General features: G+C 37.3%; 1 protein-coding gene across 12 annotated transcripts in view; it reads right to left on the reverse strand.

Moving 5' to 3' along the window:
* Nbea (neurobeachin) overlaps positions 1-16,344 on the reverse strand; it is a 525,681-nt gene that overhangs the window by 15,193 nt on the left and 494,144 nt on the right. For 8 of the 12 annotated variants that reach the window (XM_048341508.1, XM_048341505.1, XM_048341510.1 and 5 more), the window contains 5 exons: positions 10,007-10,096; positions 7,127-7,319; positions 5,071-5,142; positions 3,036-3,191; positions 2,288-2,458 (listed from right to left, as the gene is read on the reverse strand). In XM_048341508.1, coding sequence (XP_048197465.1) covers positions 2,288-2,458; positions 3,036-3,191; positions 5,071-5,142; positions 7,127-7,319; positions 10,007-10,096 — 682 coding nt within the window. Of the gene's footprint in view, positions 1-2,287; positions 2,459-3,035; positions 3,192-5,070; positions 5,143-7,126; positions 7,320-10,006; positions 10,097-10,420; positions 10,484-16,344 lie in introns of all 12 variants that reach the window. The other 4 variants (XM_048341515.1, XM_048341514.1, XM_048341507.1 and 1 more) reach the window with 2 other exon arrangements.

Raw genomic sequence — 16,344 nt, forward strand, 5'->3', positions numbered from 1 at the left:
TTTAAATAAAATACTGCTTTAACGAAATACAATGTTTGGCATTTTGTTCTTAAGGATTAGTATAACCATTTTGTATTATGTAGTTCCTGTTGTAAGAACTTCAGACATTTAAAATATTATCATATTTAACTTTTGGTGCTAGCTATAGACCAAAACAAAAATCAATAGTCAACTATTCTTTCTTTTAAAAAATCATTAGAAAATAAACTAGCCAATAACATAATTTAGTGTATTTACTATAATAATAAACATTTTCTTTAAAATTCTTTATCTCATAGTGACACATTTAATAAATGTCTTATCTTGCTTGATGTAGTGGCTCACACTTGTAATCCCAGTTACTTGGGAGGTAAGAGAATGGGAGGGCTAAGGTTTGAGGTTAGACCAGATCAAAAATATTCATGAATACCTAGGCATGATGCTATGTGCCTGGCATCCCAGTTATGTGGGAAACATAAATAGGAGTATCAGTATACAGGTTACCCTGGGCATAATAATGTTACCCTGTCTCCAAAATAATTAAAGGACAGGCGATGTGGTTCAAGTAGTATAGCTCTTGTTTATCAAATGTGAGGCTATGACTTCAATCCCCAGTATTGCCAAAAGAACACACACACACACACACACACACACACACACACACACAGTTAAAATAAAAGTTTTACTTTTGTGGCTACATGGCAGCTTTTAAAACATGAAGCCCCTGTCTGAGAGTAAAGTTCACATCTCTGCATTTCATTTGGAAGGTGTTAATTATATTTAAAGCTCTAGCTTGTCTCTTTTCAATTTTTTTCTAATAGTATTTAATCATGTCAATATATATGGTAAGATACTACAGATATGCTGTTTAAACATTTTAGAAATGCTGCATATGAAAACAAAATTTGGAACATGTAAAATGTATTAAAGTATTTATAGCTATATTATATTTAGTAGATAATATTTAGATACTATATATCACTTAACAGTATTTAATCTCACATGTCACTATTCTGGGACCTGGAGACTCTCCTGATCTCCTTCAGCATTTCCCTGGCTAACAGTACCTGAGCTCTTACAGGATTGCGATACCTACTCTAACAAGAGCAAAAAAGTTTCATAGAAAAAATAAGTTTCAGAAACTATGAATTCAACAAATACTAGCAGATTTATTTGTGTTGATCTTTGAGAGCAGAGGGGCAAGGAGCAGCTGGAGAAAGACAGAAAGAACGTGTAATTTCCCCCCAAATTATTTTTCTAGGGAGTCCTGTCTTTCCCCCTTCAAGACATCATAGGCAGCACTGATGAACAAAGAATACTTGAAGATTTCTTTTTTTTTTTTTTTTTTTTTTTTTTTTTGGCCAGTCCTGGGCCTTGGACTCAGGGCCTGAGCACTGTCCCTGGCTTCTTCTTGCTCAAGGATAGCACTCTGCCACTTGAGCCACAGCGCCACTTCTGGATATGTGGTGCTGGGGAATCGAACCCAGGACCTCATGTATACGAGGCGAGCACTCTTGCCACTAGGCCATATACCAAACTTGAGAGACATAGGATAAACAGACAAACCAATGCAACAGCAACACTTACAAAACTATATGGTATAAACCAACTGTACAACTCATGGGGGGAGAGGGAAATGGGGAGGGGGAAGTGGAGAAAAATGAGGGAGGATTTAACAAGTTGGATAAGAAATGTACTCACTGCCTTATGTATGAAACTGTAACCCCTCTGTACTTCACTTTAACAATAAAGAAAAAATGTTGTAGAAAAAAAAAGAATACTTGAAGAATCATTGCAGGTAAGGAAAGGAAAGTGTCATATTTAGTCTGCATTTTCGATGCTTAATCTGAAAGCGGAAGGAGGGAAGGCTCAATCATGTGAACAAATAATAAACGGAGACACTAACTGTACCACAGGCTAGCAAGTAATAAACACTCAAAGGAGGCCCGAGTGAAATTCAAAGAAGGAAGAGGTTGTATTTAGCTGAGAGAAAGCTTGAGGGTTAAGGGAGCAGGTGAAACTTCTGAAACTTCCACAGCCCATGTGGAAGTTAGGCGGCTGAACAGAAATTTATGGGGAAGGATATGAGAATAAGCCCTGGCCCACAATGATATAGCCAATGCCCACGTTTACATTCTGAACAAAATAAAACCTTAAATGGTACCTACATTCCAAGAAAGATTTCTGCCATTTAAGCCTTCATATTTTAAAATCTTTATAGGTTCAAGAAAAAAATTAGGAAAATTGGAGAGGTAAAATATATGTAAGTGAATTTGTAATGTGACAGAGCAATTCCAGAAGGACTCACTGCTATTGGGGTTGTCTCCTATGATGTGGTGTCGTCCACTCCAGTACCAGAGCAGCAAGGTGGCATCCCGGGATCCAGACACGATGTAGCAGTCCCCACCGATGTAGGACTCTGACCTGGCCAGGCACGTCACTACATCCCAGTGGCCAAATACAATCTGGGTCAGCTTTCCTGCAGGGGTGAAACAATGGATTCACTTACTCATTTTCTTTAGATGATAGTGAGCTTAGCTTTATTTTTACTAAATATGTGAAGAGTAAATACAGACAGCTTCAAATTTGTAAATTAAATTAAAACCTACCTACAGGTGCTTTCTTGACTCTGAAAATTGATGCAAAGATATTTAACAGAAGGTATGATAAAATAACAAAGCTATGTGAACTTTCTCTTTGGAGTTTGGAGGTGTTTTTTTTTTTAATTTTTGAAGTGTCATAAAGTAATGTAGCTATGATGTGTGTCTTTGCGGTTTGGACTAGACTGAAGGGAGGTTGAAGGTATTTTACTGGATGTAAATTAATTTTGGGAGGGGGACAACAGCCTCATCTGCCCTGATAACTCAGGGGTCATGAGAAATTTCAAAATGGCAGTACCATAGTTACTTAACTTACAACATGAATGTTTAACGTGAATCCTGACCATTGATTCACAGTAGGCAAAAGATGGAAACATCTACTGTATGATTTCATGTTGACCTCTAGTTTGAATACATTATTTTAAAGAGAATAATGTACTGCATAATTGGGATTACCTGTTTCTGTAGAATAAACTCTGAAGCTCTTATCCCAGAATCCACAGATAAGAATATAGCGATTGTCTGCTGTGACCACAAAGCAGTGGGCATTGATTTGTATACTCTGGTCCACAAGGTCTGTGATCTGTCGTTTGTTCACACCAGAGTTATTAGCTACAAAGAAATAGAAAGTATTTCAAGAAAGATTCTGAAAGAATTCCACTAAGCCTTCAGAGCAGGAACAGAAACAATACATTTGTGCTTCATCTAGTAATAGGTTTTTAAAGCTACACAATTATTAAGATTTTGACATTCTCCCCTTTGGGGATATAATTTTCTAAGTAGCAATGATTATTTATGAAATATTATATATTTAAAAAGCATGCCAGAATTTCATGTTCTTCCTCCACCAAAAAAATAAGAAGCATATGAGGAATTTAAGAGAATGCATTTAAAACACATTAACTAATATTCACTATGCACAAATGTCTAATAAGAACAAACAAAGGAGAACTATTACATAAAATATATAAGAAAAAAGAGATCTTATATTTTCCCCAATCTCTCATTTTCCAATGACATTTACAATCCATGTAAAAAAGAAGAGGGTAAAGATTTGAGCAAGGCATGTTGTTGTTTGGGAAGCCCCACAGGGAGCTTTAGGTCAGCAGCTCTAAAGACCTGAATTGTCAACAAACAGAAGGCCTTTCCAGAAAGGGCTGGCAGGGAGGAGAGGAATAAAAAAGATGGGAGAGTGACTGGGAGGAAAGAGACAGGCAGCGAATCAGCATATAGCACTGGGATTGAATCTGAATAAAGTCAGGAACTCAGAGACACATCTGATTTCCCCAGTGCCTGTCTGGATGCCAGCTTGTCCCGATGCTACGCCATCCTTTCAGGCAAAATCCCTGGACTGAATTCTTAAACAGGAAATGCAGATGTAGAAGGTGACCACCCCCAGTCTCCAAAACCAATTAAGTCTCAGTGTTACTATTTGTAGATATCTTCTAACACTATAAATATAGTTACTAGGGAAGGTAAGAAAGAAAAGAAAAGAAAGAAAGAGGGAGGAAAAGAAAAGACAGAAAGAGAGAGAGAAAAAGAAAGAGAAAGAGAAAGAAAAGAAAGAAGGAAGGAAGGAAGGAAAGAAAGGTAGGAAGGAAGGAAGGAAGAAAGGAAGGAAGGAAGGAAGGAAGGAAAGGAAAATAAACTGAAAGTCTAGGTCACTGGAAAGCTATGTAAGTGGGGTCTGATTAATTATAATAGAGAAACCCATTTTTCTATGGTTATATACTAGCTACATATTTCATTATTGGTGTCTACTGAAAAGAGGAATAGCTAGACTAGACTCTAAAAATAATTCTATTTCTAAAACTTATATTCTCTAAATGATGTGTAAAATGTTATTAGGGTATAAGTAACTGGTAGATACAGCTATACCTTATCCCTTGGTTCAACGATGAAAGATGTATTAATCTAAGAACAAAAACCCAGAGCTCATATCTAGTATAATAATTTTCATAGGACTGCTTTTTTCTAATTTAATTTTCTGAATAATCCCATAGGATACATAGAAGAGCATTATTATGAATGATCTCATAGGTGTGAAACTGAGAAATATAGAATGATTAGGGGCTTGCTCTGGATCCCAGGCCTAATATGTCCAATTATTTAAAAATATTTTAATACTCTCCATGAAGAATTATACATCATGTGTTTGAGATACACTTTTACTTTATAAATGTTTAGCCCTTCAGTAGTAGTTTCTCTTTGAATCCTTAAGTAATAAAAGGTTGTTTGAAATATTTTAGACTGAATTAAAGGATAGCTTTTAAATTATTTTCCTTGTTTATGTTCAACTAAATGACATCCAAAAATGCTACAAAGATTTGCTTGAATAGCAAAAAGTTCCTTCAAGTGGAAATTATGATTTACATGTATCTTTAATGATAATCTGATGATATTTGTACTTAAAAGTTTGTGGGAGAAAAAAATACTACATACAGGAATATGTTGATACTTTGTGTTCATGAAAATGAATTTTTTAACGTACCAATTAATGGATCCATTTCAATTGGAAGATGATGGGCTTGATCCAAGGAGTAACCTGGTGCACCCCTGAGGCCTAAAAATTTAAGAAGAGAGACAGAAAAGACTGCTATAAATTATTACAAAATAATTTCCTAACAAGGAGTTGTTTATGATGATTACAAAGAATGTTTATTGGCTTAAAAGTTTTGGTGAATTATTATTATTATTATTATTATTATTTATTTTGCCAGTCCTGGGCCTTGGACTCAGGGCCTGAGCACTGTCCCTGGCTTCTTTTTGCTCAAGGCTAGCACTCTGCCACTTGAGCCACAGTGCCCCATCTGGCCGTTTTCTGTATACGTGGTGCTGGGGAATCGAACCTAGGGCTTCATGTATGGGAGGTAAGCTCTCTTGCCACTGGGCCATATCCCCAGCCCCATTGGTGAATTATTTTAAGAATGATTCATTCATATTATGTAACTTTGTAAAAGTAGTCTTAAAAACATCTTCACAAAGCCACACGGTGGTAGCTCATGTCTGTAATCCTAGATAACTCAGGAGGCTGAGATACGAGGATCAAGGTTCAAAGCCAAGGGAGGCAAGAAAGGCTATGTGACTCTTATCTCCACTTAATTAGCAGGAAGCTGTAACTGGAGCTGTAGCTCAAGGCACAGAGTGCCAGCCTTGAGCAAAAATGCCCAGGTCTGAGTTCAAGCCCCAGTACTGACACAAAAAACAAGCAATCCAATGAAAAATAACCACCACCACATCAAGAATATGAGACTCCTACTTAAGGTGTAGAAAGCAGGAGTGATAAGGAAGATCTGGAGAAAACACAATCATGACATTTATTGAGCCTATTAAAACCAAACAACCAATAAGTCTAAATTTAAAAAATAAAAAATAAAAAGAAAGGCTGGGCTTCCATGCAGGTATGATAGGAGCAGAGGCTCCCCTGAGCTAGGACTGGGCAGAATCTAGGTTCCTGGCAACCGGACCCTCTATCCATACATGAGTAGCAAACTGAAGATAAAATTTTAGCCACATTTTAAATCTTCAATCTCACTAAAAGGTACTTTCCATGAATTAACATTTAGAGTTTGAGAGTTCATTAGTCATCACTTTTCCGCATGATTATATAATATATATTCATAATACTTTTGAACAATTTAAAAGAAATATTCATTCCTTTATAGTTTATACTCAATGTAAAACATTTATAAAGGATGAAGCTCCTGTGAATAATGAAGTCCTTAAGATGTGCTTTTCACGCTTCTGGTTGAATGAGAGTAGTGTGATCCTATGGTGATTCTGTCACTAGGAACATAAAATAGGTGCACATGGAAACACTTTGGGAGAAAACTATTGTATAAATCACTCTTTTTCAGGGCAAGGTAGAAGTGAGTACAATAGAAGGATTCAGGTTAATTCAGCATGGCTCATTTGTTCAGTCCTAGGGACAGTGGGAGTCCTAGGCTTCCAGGGAGAGCTTAAGAGGAAAAGTAGGACAACTAAATCATCTGGTCACATCTACTTCTGCCCTGGTTAAATAAGTATCAATATGTCTAAATTTTTACAATGGTATTATATCACTTCAAGATGTGTTGGCAGAAACAATCAGAAGTAAATTTGGAGACAGCATGTGTGAAATCACTGGGCAACTAGAGATGATGTTTGTCTTCCTCATTGCTTTATTCCAAATGCTTTGGGGTTTTGGACATGTGATGGATATTCAATCAAGTATCTGCTAAATATATTAATGACATTAAGAAAACAGGATTTGAGACTATTATCCAGAAAATCTAGATTCATTTAGACTTAATATAGGACAAAAATTAGGGATTTGGGTATGTGTGTGAAGATCTGATTTATTTGTATAACTGGTTAAATTGATCAAATATGCAGTGAGAGTTTAAGCACTCCATTGAGAGTGAGGCACTCCTGTGCAGCTGCAGTGAGACTGACCTGTGTTGTTTAGCTGGGCTTGACAACAATCTGTTGTTTTTGTGGATGACACTGCTACCCAACACCCTTTTCTCACCTTAACTCTTCAGCGAGTGCCTGGGTGGCCCACGTACCTACAGTGTTGTGCCATCTGTTCACTGCAAACAGTCGGCTGCAGGTCACTGTCACTACTGCAGGAATAGTCAGGTGGGGTAGGGTGTTGGCAGCCACGTGGGTCACTGGAGAATTTGATGGAAACTTCAGCACCATTATTACATCCTGCTGCATCTGATCTTTAAACATGAGTGGACTCTGTGGAAGGAAACACTGTTGAGTAGAAAGGGAAGAGAACAAAAGGAAAGAAAAGGGATAATGCAGTTAGTGGAAGGTTTGGGGAGAAGGAAGCTCAACATTAGACAGGCTGGCAGGGAGATGGAGCAAGCTGTACTGTACTGCAGTCTCTTGTCTTTCCAAAATACAGCACCTTCCACTGGAGGACTCCCCAAGTCCCTGACACAAGACATCAGATTGCTAGTAATCAGCTGTGATTTAGATATGGCTAGAGTGCTATGTGGAACATTGCTCTCAGACAGGGACACAAGATGTAACCTATCTGTTCAGTGCTATTAAAAAAAAGGAGTTTGGTGGAAAAAAATAGTCAATCAATGACTGATATAGTTCACTTGTAACACAAAGTGAATTCATGTGATGGATACTGTTGACATGAAATACAGAGTGAATTCGTTGCTACTTTCCTTCCTATCTGGTTGATCTGGGGTCACCGCTACAGTCTAAATAATGAAAATATAACAGCCGCCATAAAACAGTCCAAGCGTTCCCCTGTCAGTACTTCACACACATTTCTGCTCTGGTGCTGACTGAATTTATGGTTTATGCCTTCTACACTCAGAGTTTACTGACAGCCAGCACTTTTTCTTTTTAATCTTTTTTTCTTTCTCTCAAACATCTAGATAGGAAGCAAATACTGTAAGCATTACATATAAATACCATTGTGTTAAAAACAGAAAGTAAAGACATTGGGAACAATCTCTATTTAGCTTTTGTGCATGTGTTGGGATTGTTTCCTCTACACATGAATCTTTTGCTTAGAAACATGAACTAAGAGAGCTCAGATATTCTGTTTAAAACAATTCTATGCAAATCTAGTCTCACAAAAATTATCCCTAGGAAAGAAGTGAGTTCTGACTGGGCATTTCTCCAGGATACAAACTATTATTATTGTCCTTAAACAGAGGTAATTAAGACAGGCACACTCCTCTGCCAGACCATTTCATAAAATAGTGTTAGAGATTCTCTCTTGGACAGTGTATTGCAGCTGCCACTTTGGTGCTTAAACTCCAAGACCACATCTCTGCACTGTGGCAAAGGGTTTGTCTGGGAAGAGGCTGGCTCTGGGCAAGCCCTTGTGTTTTATCACAGCAGGACCACAGGGTGCATTAGTGAGTAGCCAAGGTGCTGATGGTAGAGAGGAAAAGAAATGTTGGATAACAAATAAATTAAGCTCTGTTTCCATAGGACTTGGGAGGAGGTTCCTCAAGGGTGAAGAAGATGTCTCTGCACCTTTATTATTTTGCAGACCAGGCTTCGAAATTTTTGGTTAAATAATTGGTAATTTGTTAAATAAGTAAAAGATATGAATGTTTTTAAGAAAAGCTTTAAATTTGTTTACACTTAATAGGCCACAATGAGCTCTTTACTCCATTGCAAGGGACTTGTTGCTTAGATATCAGTACAAAAATCGATAAGCTGGATTCATTTGGGAAATGTTTTTACCTTCAAATATTGTAACCAAAAAAGCTAGCCAAAAATTGCAGTTTACAAATATTTTTCTCAAAAATGTTTCCTTTTTATGTATTTTGAGGGGATAGGTAGGATTGAGATAAATGGGGCGTAAAGAGGACAGTATGGAAGGTATGACATTGATCAGATACATTGTACTCATAAATTGCCATGTCAAATTGAAACCCTCTTGTAGAACTATTTAAATATAATAAATATAAATTTCAAAATAAAAACAATAAGTGCTTATAGCAGATAGTAAATTTATCAGCTGATATGTTATAGAAATGGACTTTAACCTTTAGATAAAATTTAAAAATAACATGGTTTTTCCCTTGCATTTGGAAATAAAGGTTTAACATGAAAGGCTACTGATGAGGATGTCAGAAAATATTTATAGAGAATTTATAATCCAGTGGCTAATCTAAATGCTATGCAGGAATGACTCATTAGATTCTCAGTGATAGCTACTAGTTTTGTCCCTAAGTTACAGATGTTGGAATGTTGAGTATCTTGCAGGAGTCATTAACAACTCAGTAGCAGGGATGGTGTTCAGCCCAGCCCGTCTGGCTCTCAGAGCCTTTACTCTCTTACCTACTCTATCTTACAGACTCTGTCTCTGCAGGGGACATAAATACTGTTGTATTTTCCCACTCTTTTTAAAATGAATTACTTTCCTTACCCCATAATGCCCCCCAAATTAAATTTGGCAATATCATATTGTGTCTATATTTACACTGTAATTTAAAAATCTAATTTATGGGGGGAGAGGGGAAGGGGGAGGGGGGAGGGGGGAATGAGGGAGGAGGTAACAAACAGTACAAGAAATGTATCCAATGCCTAACATATGAAACTGTAACCTCTCTGTACATCAGTTTTGACAATTAAAAAAAGATGTAAATCTCAAAAAAAAAATCCCATTTAACTTTCATTAATGTGATCATGTGTATGTTTGCTTGTGTATGAATGAGTTTACACAGAGGCATACTCAGAGAAGATGGCTGTTTTTGTGAATCCAAGATTGGGGTAGTTTCGGAATTCAAAGTAAGAATTGTATTTTCCTATTTCTCCCTGAGGTATCCATACATTCTTTGGTCTGAAGAGTTAATGAATAAATTGAGATAACTTAAAAAACGCTGCTAAAATCACAATTTTATTTGCTCTATGCTCAGGTATGAAGGAAAAAAAAAACCCTCAACATGTTGATGTCTTACCAGGTGCATGGCAGAGCTCCGAGGCGGATGTGGCTCAATAAGCAACTGAGATGGCGTCTGTCCAAAGTTCTGTATCTGCGCTTCCATGGCCTGCAGGGAAGGAGGGCGACTGTCATAATCAATATGCATCAAAGAGAGAGGTCAACACACTCTTGACAATGCAAGTGGATCCCAAGTCAGCCATGAAAAAAAGTCCAGAACATTCACCGGGTGTTCTTTTCCCAGGGTGCAGAACCATTCAAGTGTTAGTATTTTGTAGACAAGGTTGGATTCTTCTTCCAAACATGCTTCAGTTAACCACATCACTGTTCTTATTACCAGAATCTGGGGTTAAATGTGGAAATGCTAAGTGTGATTTCATGCATGCAGCTAAACACCAAGGAACACTTTCAGCACTAAATACAGAATATATACCTTAATAAAATCCTTTGTGAGGAGGAATGTATGGGGATCTCTAATGAAATAAGTTTCTGGAATCTTAATGGGAAAATAAAATAAGACACAAAGTCTGCCATTGATAAAAAATAAAATTCAGAAAAATCAGACATTCCAATCAAATCAGAGGGCAATTAGTAGAGAGGACACTGAGACTTTTGTGTAATAGCTAAAGATAGCAACATTTCCACTACAAAAATACATTTTAGCTTGCTATGTTTTTTTTTTGCCGCCAGTCCTGGGGCTTGGACTCAGGGCCTGAGCACTGTCCCTGGCTTCTTTTTGCTCAAGGCTAGCACTCTGCCACTTGAGCCACAGTGCCACTTCTGGCCATTTTCTGTATATGTGGTGCTGGGGAATTGAACCCAAGGCCTCATTTATACGAGGCAAGCACTCTTGCCACTAGGCCATATCCCCAGCCCCTTGCTATGTTATTTTAAGGTGAAATTTAGAACACTGTTTATTAGGTCTGAATTAATTTTTCTCAAGTATTTTCCCTGGCATTTTAGAGAGAAATCATTCAAGAAGGAAAAACTTATTTTGCTACCTCAAGTTATATGCTAATTCATTAAAGCCTGTGCAGATGGAGCTATTAATGAGATTTTATGGCTTCCAAAAGAATCAAAGTAGTTAAGACCTCAAACTGTCTGGATTACACAATATATCTTTGTGTGTATGTGTGTGTGTGTGTGTGTGTGTGTATGTGTGTGTGAGAGAGAGAGAGAGAGAAAGAGAGAGAGATAGAGGCTTATGAAAAACTTAAGTATTTCTTCTGCACATAAATTCGATGTATAAAACATTTCAACATATTAAGTCAGACTAAGAATATTTTTTTCTGAAATGTTCTATGTATATAATTTAAGTCAACAAGGAGAAGCACGATATTTACTATGGTCATTACTCTGTTACCATGCTAATTTTCCTTTAAAATTGTGTGCAGTTTGGTTGCCCATAAAAGTGAAATACGAAACTCACTGCAGAGTGCTTGACGAAATGCAGGTAAGTTGGTAGATGGCTCCTCACCCAGCACAGACTCTAATCGAATCACTACCTACAATTCTCATTTATAAAGTACTTAAATTTAACAATCTGTCCTCCTAGACTGCATTTCAGAAAATGTTTATCAATAAAAATGTGAACTTTCAAATTTATTAGCAATATTACACATGAATGGATCATTATCCACCATATTTTAGCAACTACAAAGACGAGACTTCAGTTCGTTTATTTGCAGAGGCAATGGGATCAATGATTAAATCACTTTAAGTGCTGTCCAATTTAATGTATACATTTATATGCAGTGTCCACTCATATGCAAAATGTGACTAGCTAAATTATATTCACAAATGTATCATCATACTTTGCCTCTCTATTACAAGACTTATGATTATAAAAAGAGGCAGAAATCATTTCTATTTAAGTCCATATTATTAATGCTAAACTCTTGAGAATTATTGGGAGGAAAAAGCAGTAATTTTACTACTAGAGCCAACCTAGTTAGTGTCCAATATCAAGCACAATGTATCACCAACAGCATTCGACTCTAACAATACCTTTGTCTATATTTTTTAACTCCTTCAAGACAAACACCCATAGAGGTAGTAGCTGGGAGTAAAATTAAGCATATCTGATCTCTAGATTGGTGCCTTACAGTTACTTAGCATTTAGATGCTCACTGAAGAAATACATCACAACAACAAAAAAGGCTTCTAGCTTTCTTTTTTTTTTTTTTTTTGGTTTGGTAAGTTATGGGGCTTGAACTCAGGGCCTGGGTGCTATCCTTGAGCTATTTTGTTCGAGGCTAGTGCTTCATCATTTTGAACCATAACACCACTTCTAGTTTTGTAGGGGTTAATTATAGTTAAGAGTCTAATGGACTTTCCCTGCCCAGGCTGGCTTTGAACTGTGATCTTGTAATCTTAACCTCCTAAGTAGCTAGGATTACAGGTGTGAACCACTGACACCTAGCTCAAACATGCTATCTTAACATTAATTCTATTTCTGAAAGAGCAGTAGTAAAATTGTACTCGAAAATCTAGGAAACTGCCAGGTGCCTGTGGTTCATGCCTATAATCCTAGCTGCTCAGGAGGCTGAGATTGAAGGATCAAGGTTCAAAGCCAGCTGGAGCAGGAAAGGCCATGAGATCCTTACCTCTAACTAACCACCAGAAAACTGTAGGTGACACTGCAGCTCAAAGTGGTAGAGCTAGAGCACTAGCCTTGAGCTGAAGAGATCAGTGAGAGTACCCAGGCCCAGAGTTCAAGCCCCATAATTGACAAATAAACAAACAAAACCTAGGAAACTGACATCATTTGCAGATCTTTTGTAGACATCTCTTCCATGGCTCCCATCAGGAACATCAGGAATTGGGATGAATCTCCCTCTTTCATGAATACACTCTAGTCCCTATTTGAATTTATTCTTGTATGACTAAACTGATCCTTTCTATTCTGCATATGATATCTTTATAACCCCAAGGATCTTATTCCAATATTTATCTTTAAAGGTCTTGTACTTCTGCCTTCTAGTAATTTCTTGCTCTGTGAAAACTACAAACCTTTCTGATGTTAGAAACGCATGCTATATCCTTTAAGCTCTATTTTTTGGTCACCACCAGAGATTTAAAAGTAAGAGAGCACCTGCTGTCATTCTTCACCTGCTCCAGGCCTCCCATTTCTATCCTTACTTTTAATGTCTGTCTTGTCCAGGAGATAAGTACTGGGTTTGGGAGATGAGCCTACTGAAACACAGGACCTCTTCTGCACTCCGAGAAAGTTCCAGAATCCTGTGCTGATTACAGAAGTGATTAAGATACAAATGTCTGTTGAAAGTTTAGACAAGGCCAAGGGACACAAAGTCAGAAACCAGACTGACTTCAAGAAGCCTGCCGACTTGGAAGGAGAGATGTGAACATTCATGCCCATGACAGGTAGGACTGTGGTGGAGGTAAGGCCAGACTGTCCTGAAAGTCCAGAGGCAGGACAGGGGAAGAGAGAGTAGTGCTCTTACAAAGGGACTAACATAAAGGAAACATACAGAATTGTTCTCAAAGGAGGGAGGAGGGAACAAGCATGACAAGAAATGTCACTACTTCATGTATATAACTGTAACCCCTCTGTACATCACCTTGACAATAAAATTAAATTAAAAAAAAAGAATTGTTCTCTTAATTCCCAACTACATCAAGTTTAAAAAATTACTTACAGCTAGTTATAAGATAGATTATTTCCATATTAACAGAAATGGCATAGTAAAGATTACATAAATTTGTATTTCTCTATAAGGTATGCTTCATGGGTCAGAGAGAATGTCAGCTGTATCTATTCATAGAACATGTATTTACTGAGCATCTACTATATACGGGGTACCATTCTGGATACTTGCAGCAGTCATCAGACAGATTTCTGTCTGTACAGAGCTTACATTCAGCTAACATTGAGGAATTTTATTTAGTTTACAGATATGATTTCTAGTTGAGTCAAAATTTATATTCAGAAAGTTACATACAGGAAATTGGAGTTTGGAAGAAGAAGGAAGAGGAGGAGGAGGAAGGAGGGAAGGAAAGTGGTGGGATGAAGGAGGAGAGAAGAGGGAGGAAAAGTGAAGGGGGAGGAGGAGGAGAAGAAGAAAAAGAAGAAGGAGGAGGAGGAGGAAGAAGAGCGAGGAGGGGGAGGAGGGGAAGGATGAAGGAGGAGAGAAGAGGGAGGAAAGATGAAGGAGGAGGAGGGGGGTGAGTGCAAAAGATCTGGCAATACCTCAGCAGCATTCATTTCATGCACAGCATCACTCCCTGGAAATGAGGTCGCTACTCACGTAGCCTAGGCTGCACTGTGCTCTGCTCTGCTTCACGTGTTTAATCCTTGTGTGGTTCTTAGAGACTTTAGAATCTGAATTTTTTCAAAGCCTAACAAGTATACTCAGGAGCATACATACAAGTGTGTGATAAAATGCTAAAGCTTTGGAAATGTGTATCCATCTAACTTGCTTCATGGAATCTAAGATGTTATCTAAACATTAGAAAGATCATTATGGCACATGCTATCCAGAGGTAAGAATGGCTCCAATCTAGCTAGGATCACTGACTGTCAAACACATGGTACTTAAGCACTAGATTTTTACAACTTGTTATCTTTAAGTAATTATACAAAGGAATTGCCACTTAACAAAGCAGTTTCTGAATATAAATGGGACAAATGATGAGTAGATGCACCTCAATTCCCAGAGGAAGGAGAACTTTCAATTCATTATCTAAGGAGAGTGTCTTTGCACATGTGCACAACAGGGGCCAGGTGTGCTCACTACGGTGTGACATGTGACATATGCTTTATTTCTTTTAGATCTCTTGCTTTTTTCCTTTCCTTCTTTCCCTGACTTCCAAGGTAATTCTGCCTCCACTATGAGCTTTGTACTTCCTCTGTCGTTGACCTGAGACCACACTTTAGAAGAGAACAGAAAGAGGTTATAGGTATGTGGTGTGGCAACAGGTAAGCCAAAATATAGTAGGTATACCTTCTCCAGTGTGCAGTACATAAGAACGTCAGTTCATTTATCTGGGCATGGTGGCTCATACCTTTAATTTCAGCTACTGAGGAGGCAGAGCAAAGGAGAATGACAGTTTGAGGCCAGCCCGGGCAAAAAGCTTATGAGACTCCATTTCAAACAATAAATAGCTGGCCCTTGATCATGTATGCATGTCATGACAGCTAGGAGAGAAGTGAAAACAAGAGATATATCTGAAATGAACAGAAGCCTCTATTTGAGAAATAACTAAAGCAAAAGAGTTGAAGGTGTGGCTTAAGTGGTATAGTGCCTGCCTAGCATGCACAAGGCTCTATGTTCAAACCTAGTACTAGGGTAAAACAAAAGAAACTGGCTAACTTTTTAAAAGCACAACGCAGGTTAGTTTACCTGCGTACATTTTTTTCTCCTCACAGATTCTTTAAAGATAGTAAATATTTTTGTTTTGTTTTGCTTTGTTTGCCAATCCTGGGGTTTGATCTCAGGGCCTGAGCACTGTCCCTGGCTTCTTTTTGCTCAAGGCTGGCACTCTACCACTTGAGAACTTCCAGCTTTTTCTATATTTGTGGTGCTGAGGAATCGAACCCAGGGCTTCATGTATATGAGGCAAGTACTTTACCATAGGCCATATTCCCAGCCCTAGATATATTTTTTAAAAAAACATAATTCAGTATCTTTCAGACAAATCACCTACAGAACAGGAAGAAATAGAGGAGAAAGTTAATAATTCATGGTTCTCAAATGACCTGTCATGCTTCCTCTGTCTTAGCTTTTAAATCTACTTCCAGAAATATCAGCCTTTAAAGCAGTGGTTATGCCACCTACAATTCCAATACACTAAACTATGTTCCAGTAATCAGATTATTTTATTGACAATTTTCAGAAAGTTCAAGGAAATGGTAAAGGTGGTTGTTTGGGAACACAGAAAAACTTTTTAAGTAATTTTCCTTAGTATTCCTACTTACAATGCTTTTAAAATTAAAATGTATCTATTCTTTAAAAAAACAGAAAATATAAATTTGACACAAGCAAAAGTAATATATATGATTTAGATTATTCTTTTCTTCAGCATTATTAATATCACCTGAAAAATACAAGCAAAAAAAAACCCAGTAGATCTCTGAGATGTCTGAAATGATAAAAGGAAAGGTTACTTACTGGCTCAGTATATTATAACTGATAAGCTTTTGCTTCTGGTTTATTATTATAATAAAACATGATCACAGAAAGCATTACTTTTTAATGCTGGAAAACCAGGACCAAAGTAAATCAGGAAAATAATATATGCACTTTATTATTTCTTGCCTTATTAACATTAAACTATATAAAAAATTAAAATGCTGTTTTATATTCAACTGCTTCTAGTTTTTCATAGGAACCAAAA

Source organism: Perognathus longimembris, chromosome 3 (genome assembly GCF_023159225.1).
Source record: "Perognathus longimembris pacificus isolate PPM17 chromosome 3, ASM2315922v1, whole genome shotgun sequence".
NCBI lineage: Eukaryota > Metazoa > Chordata > Mammalia > Rodentia > Heteromyidae > Perognathus > Perognathus longimembris.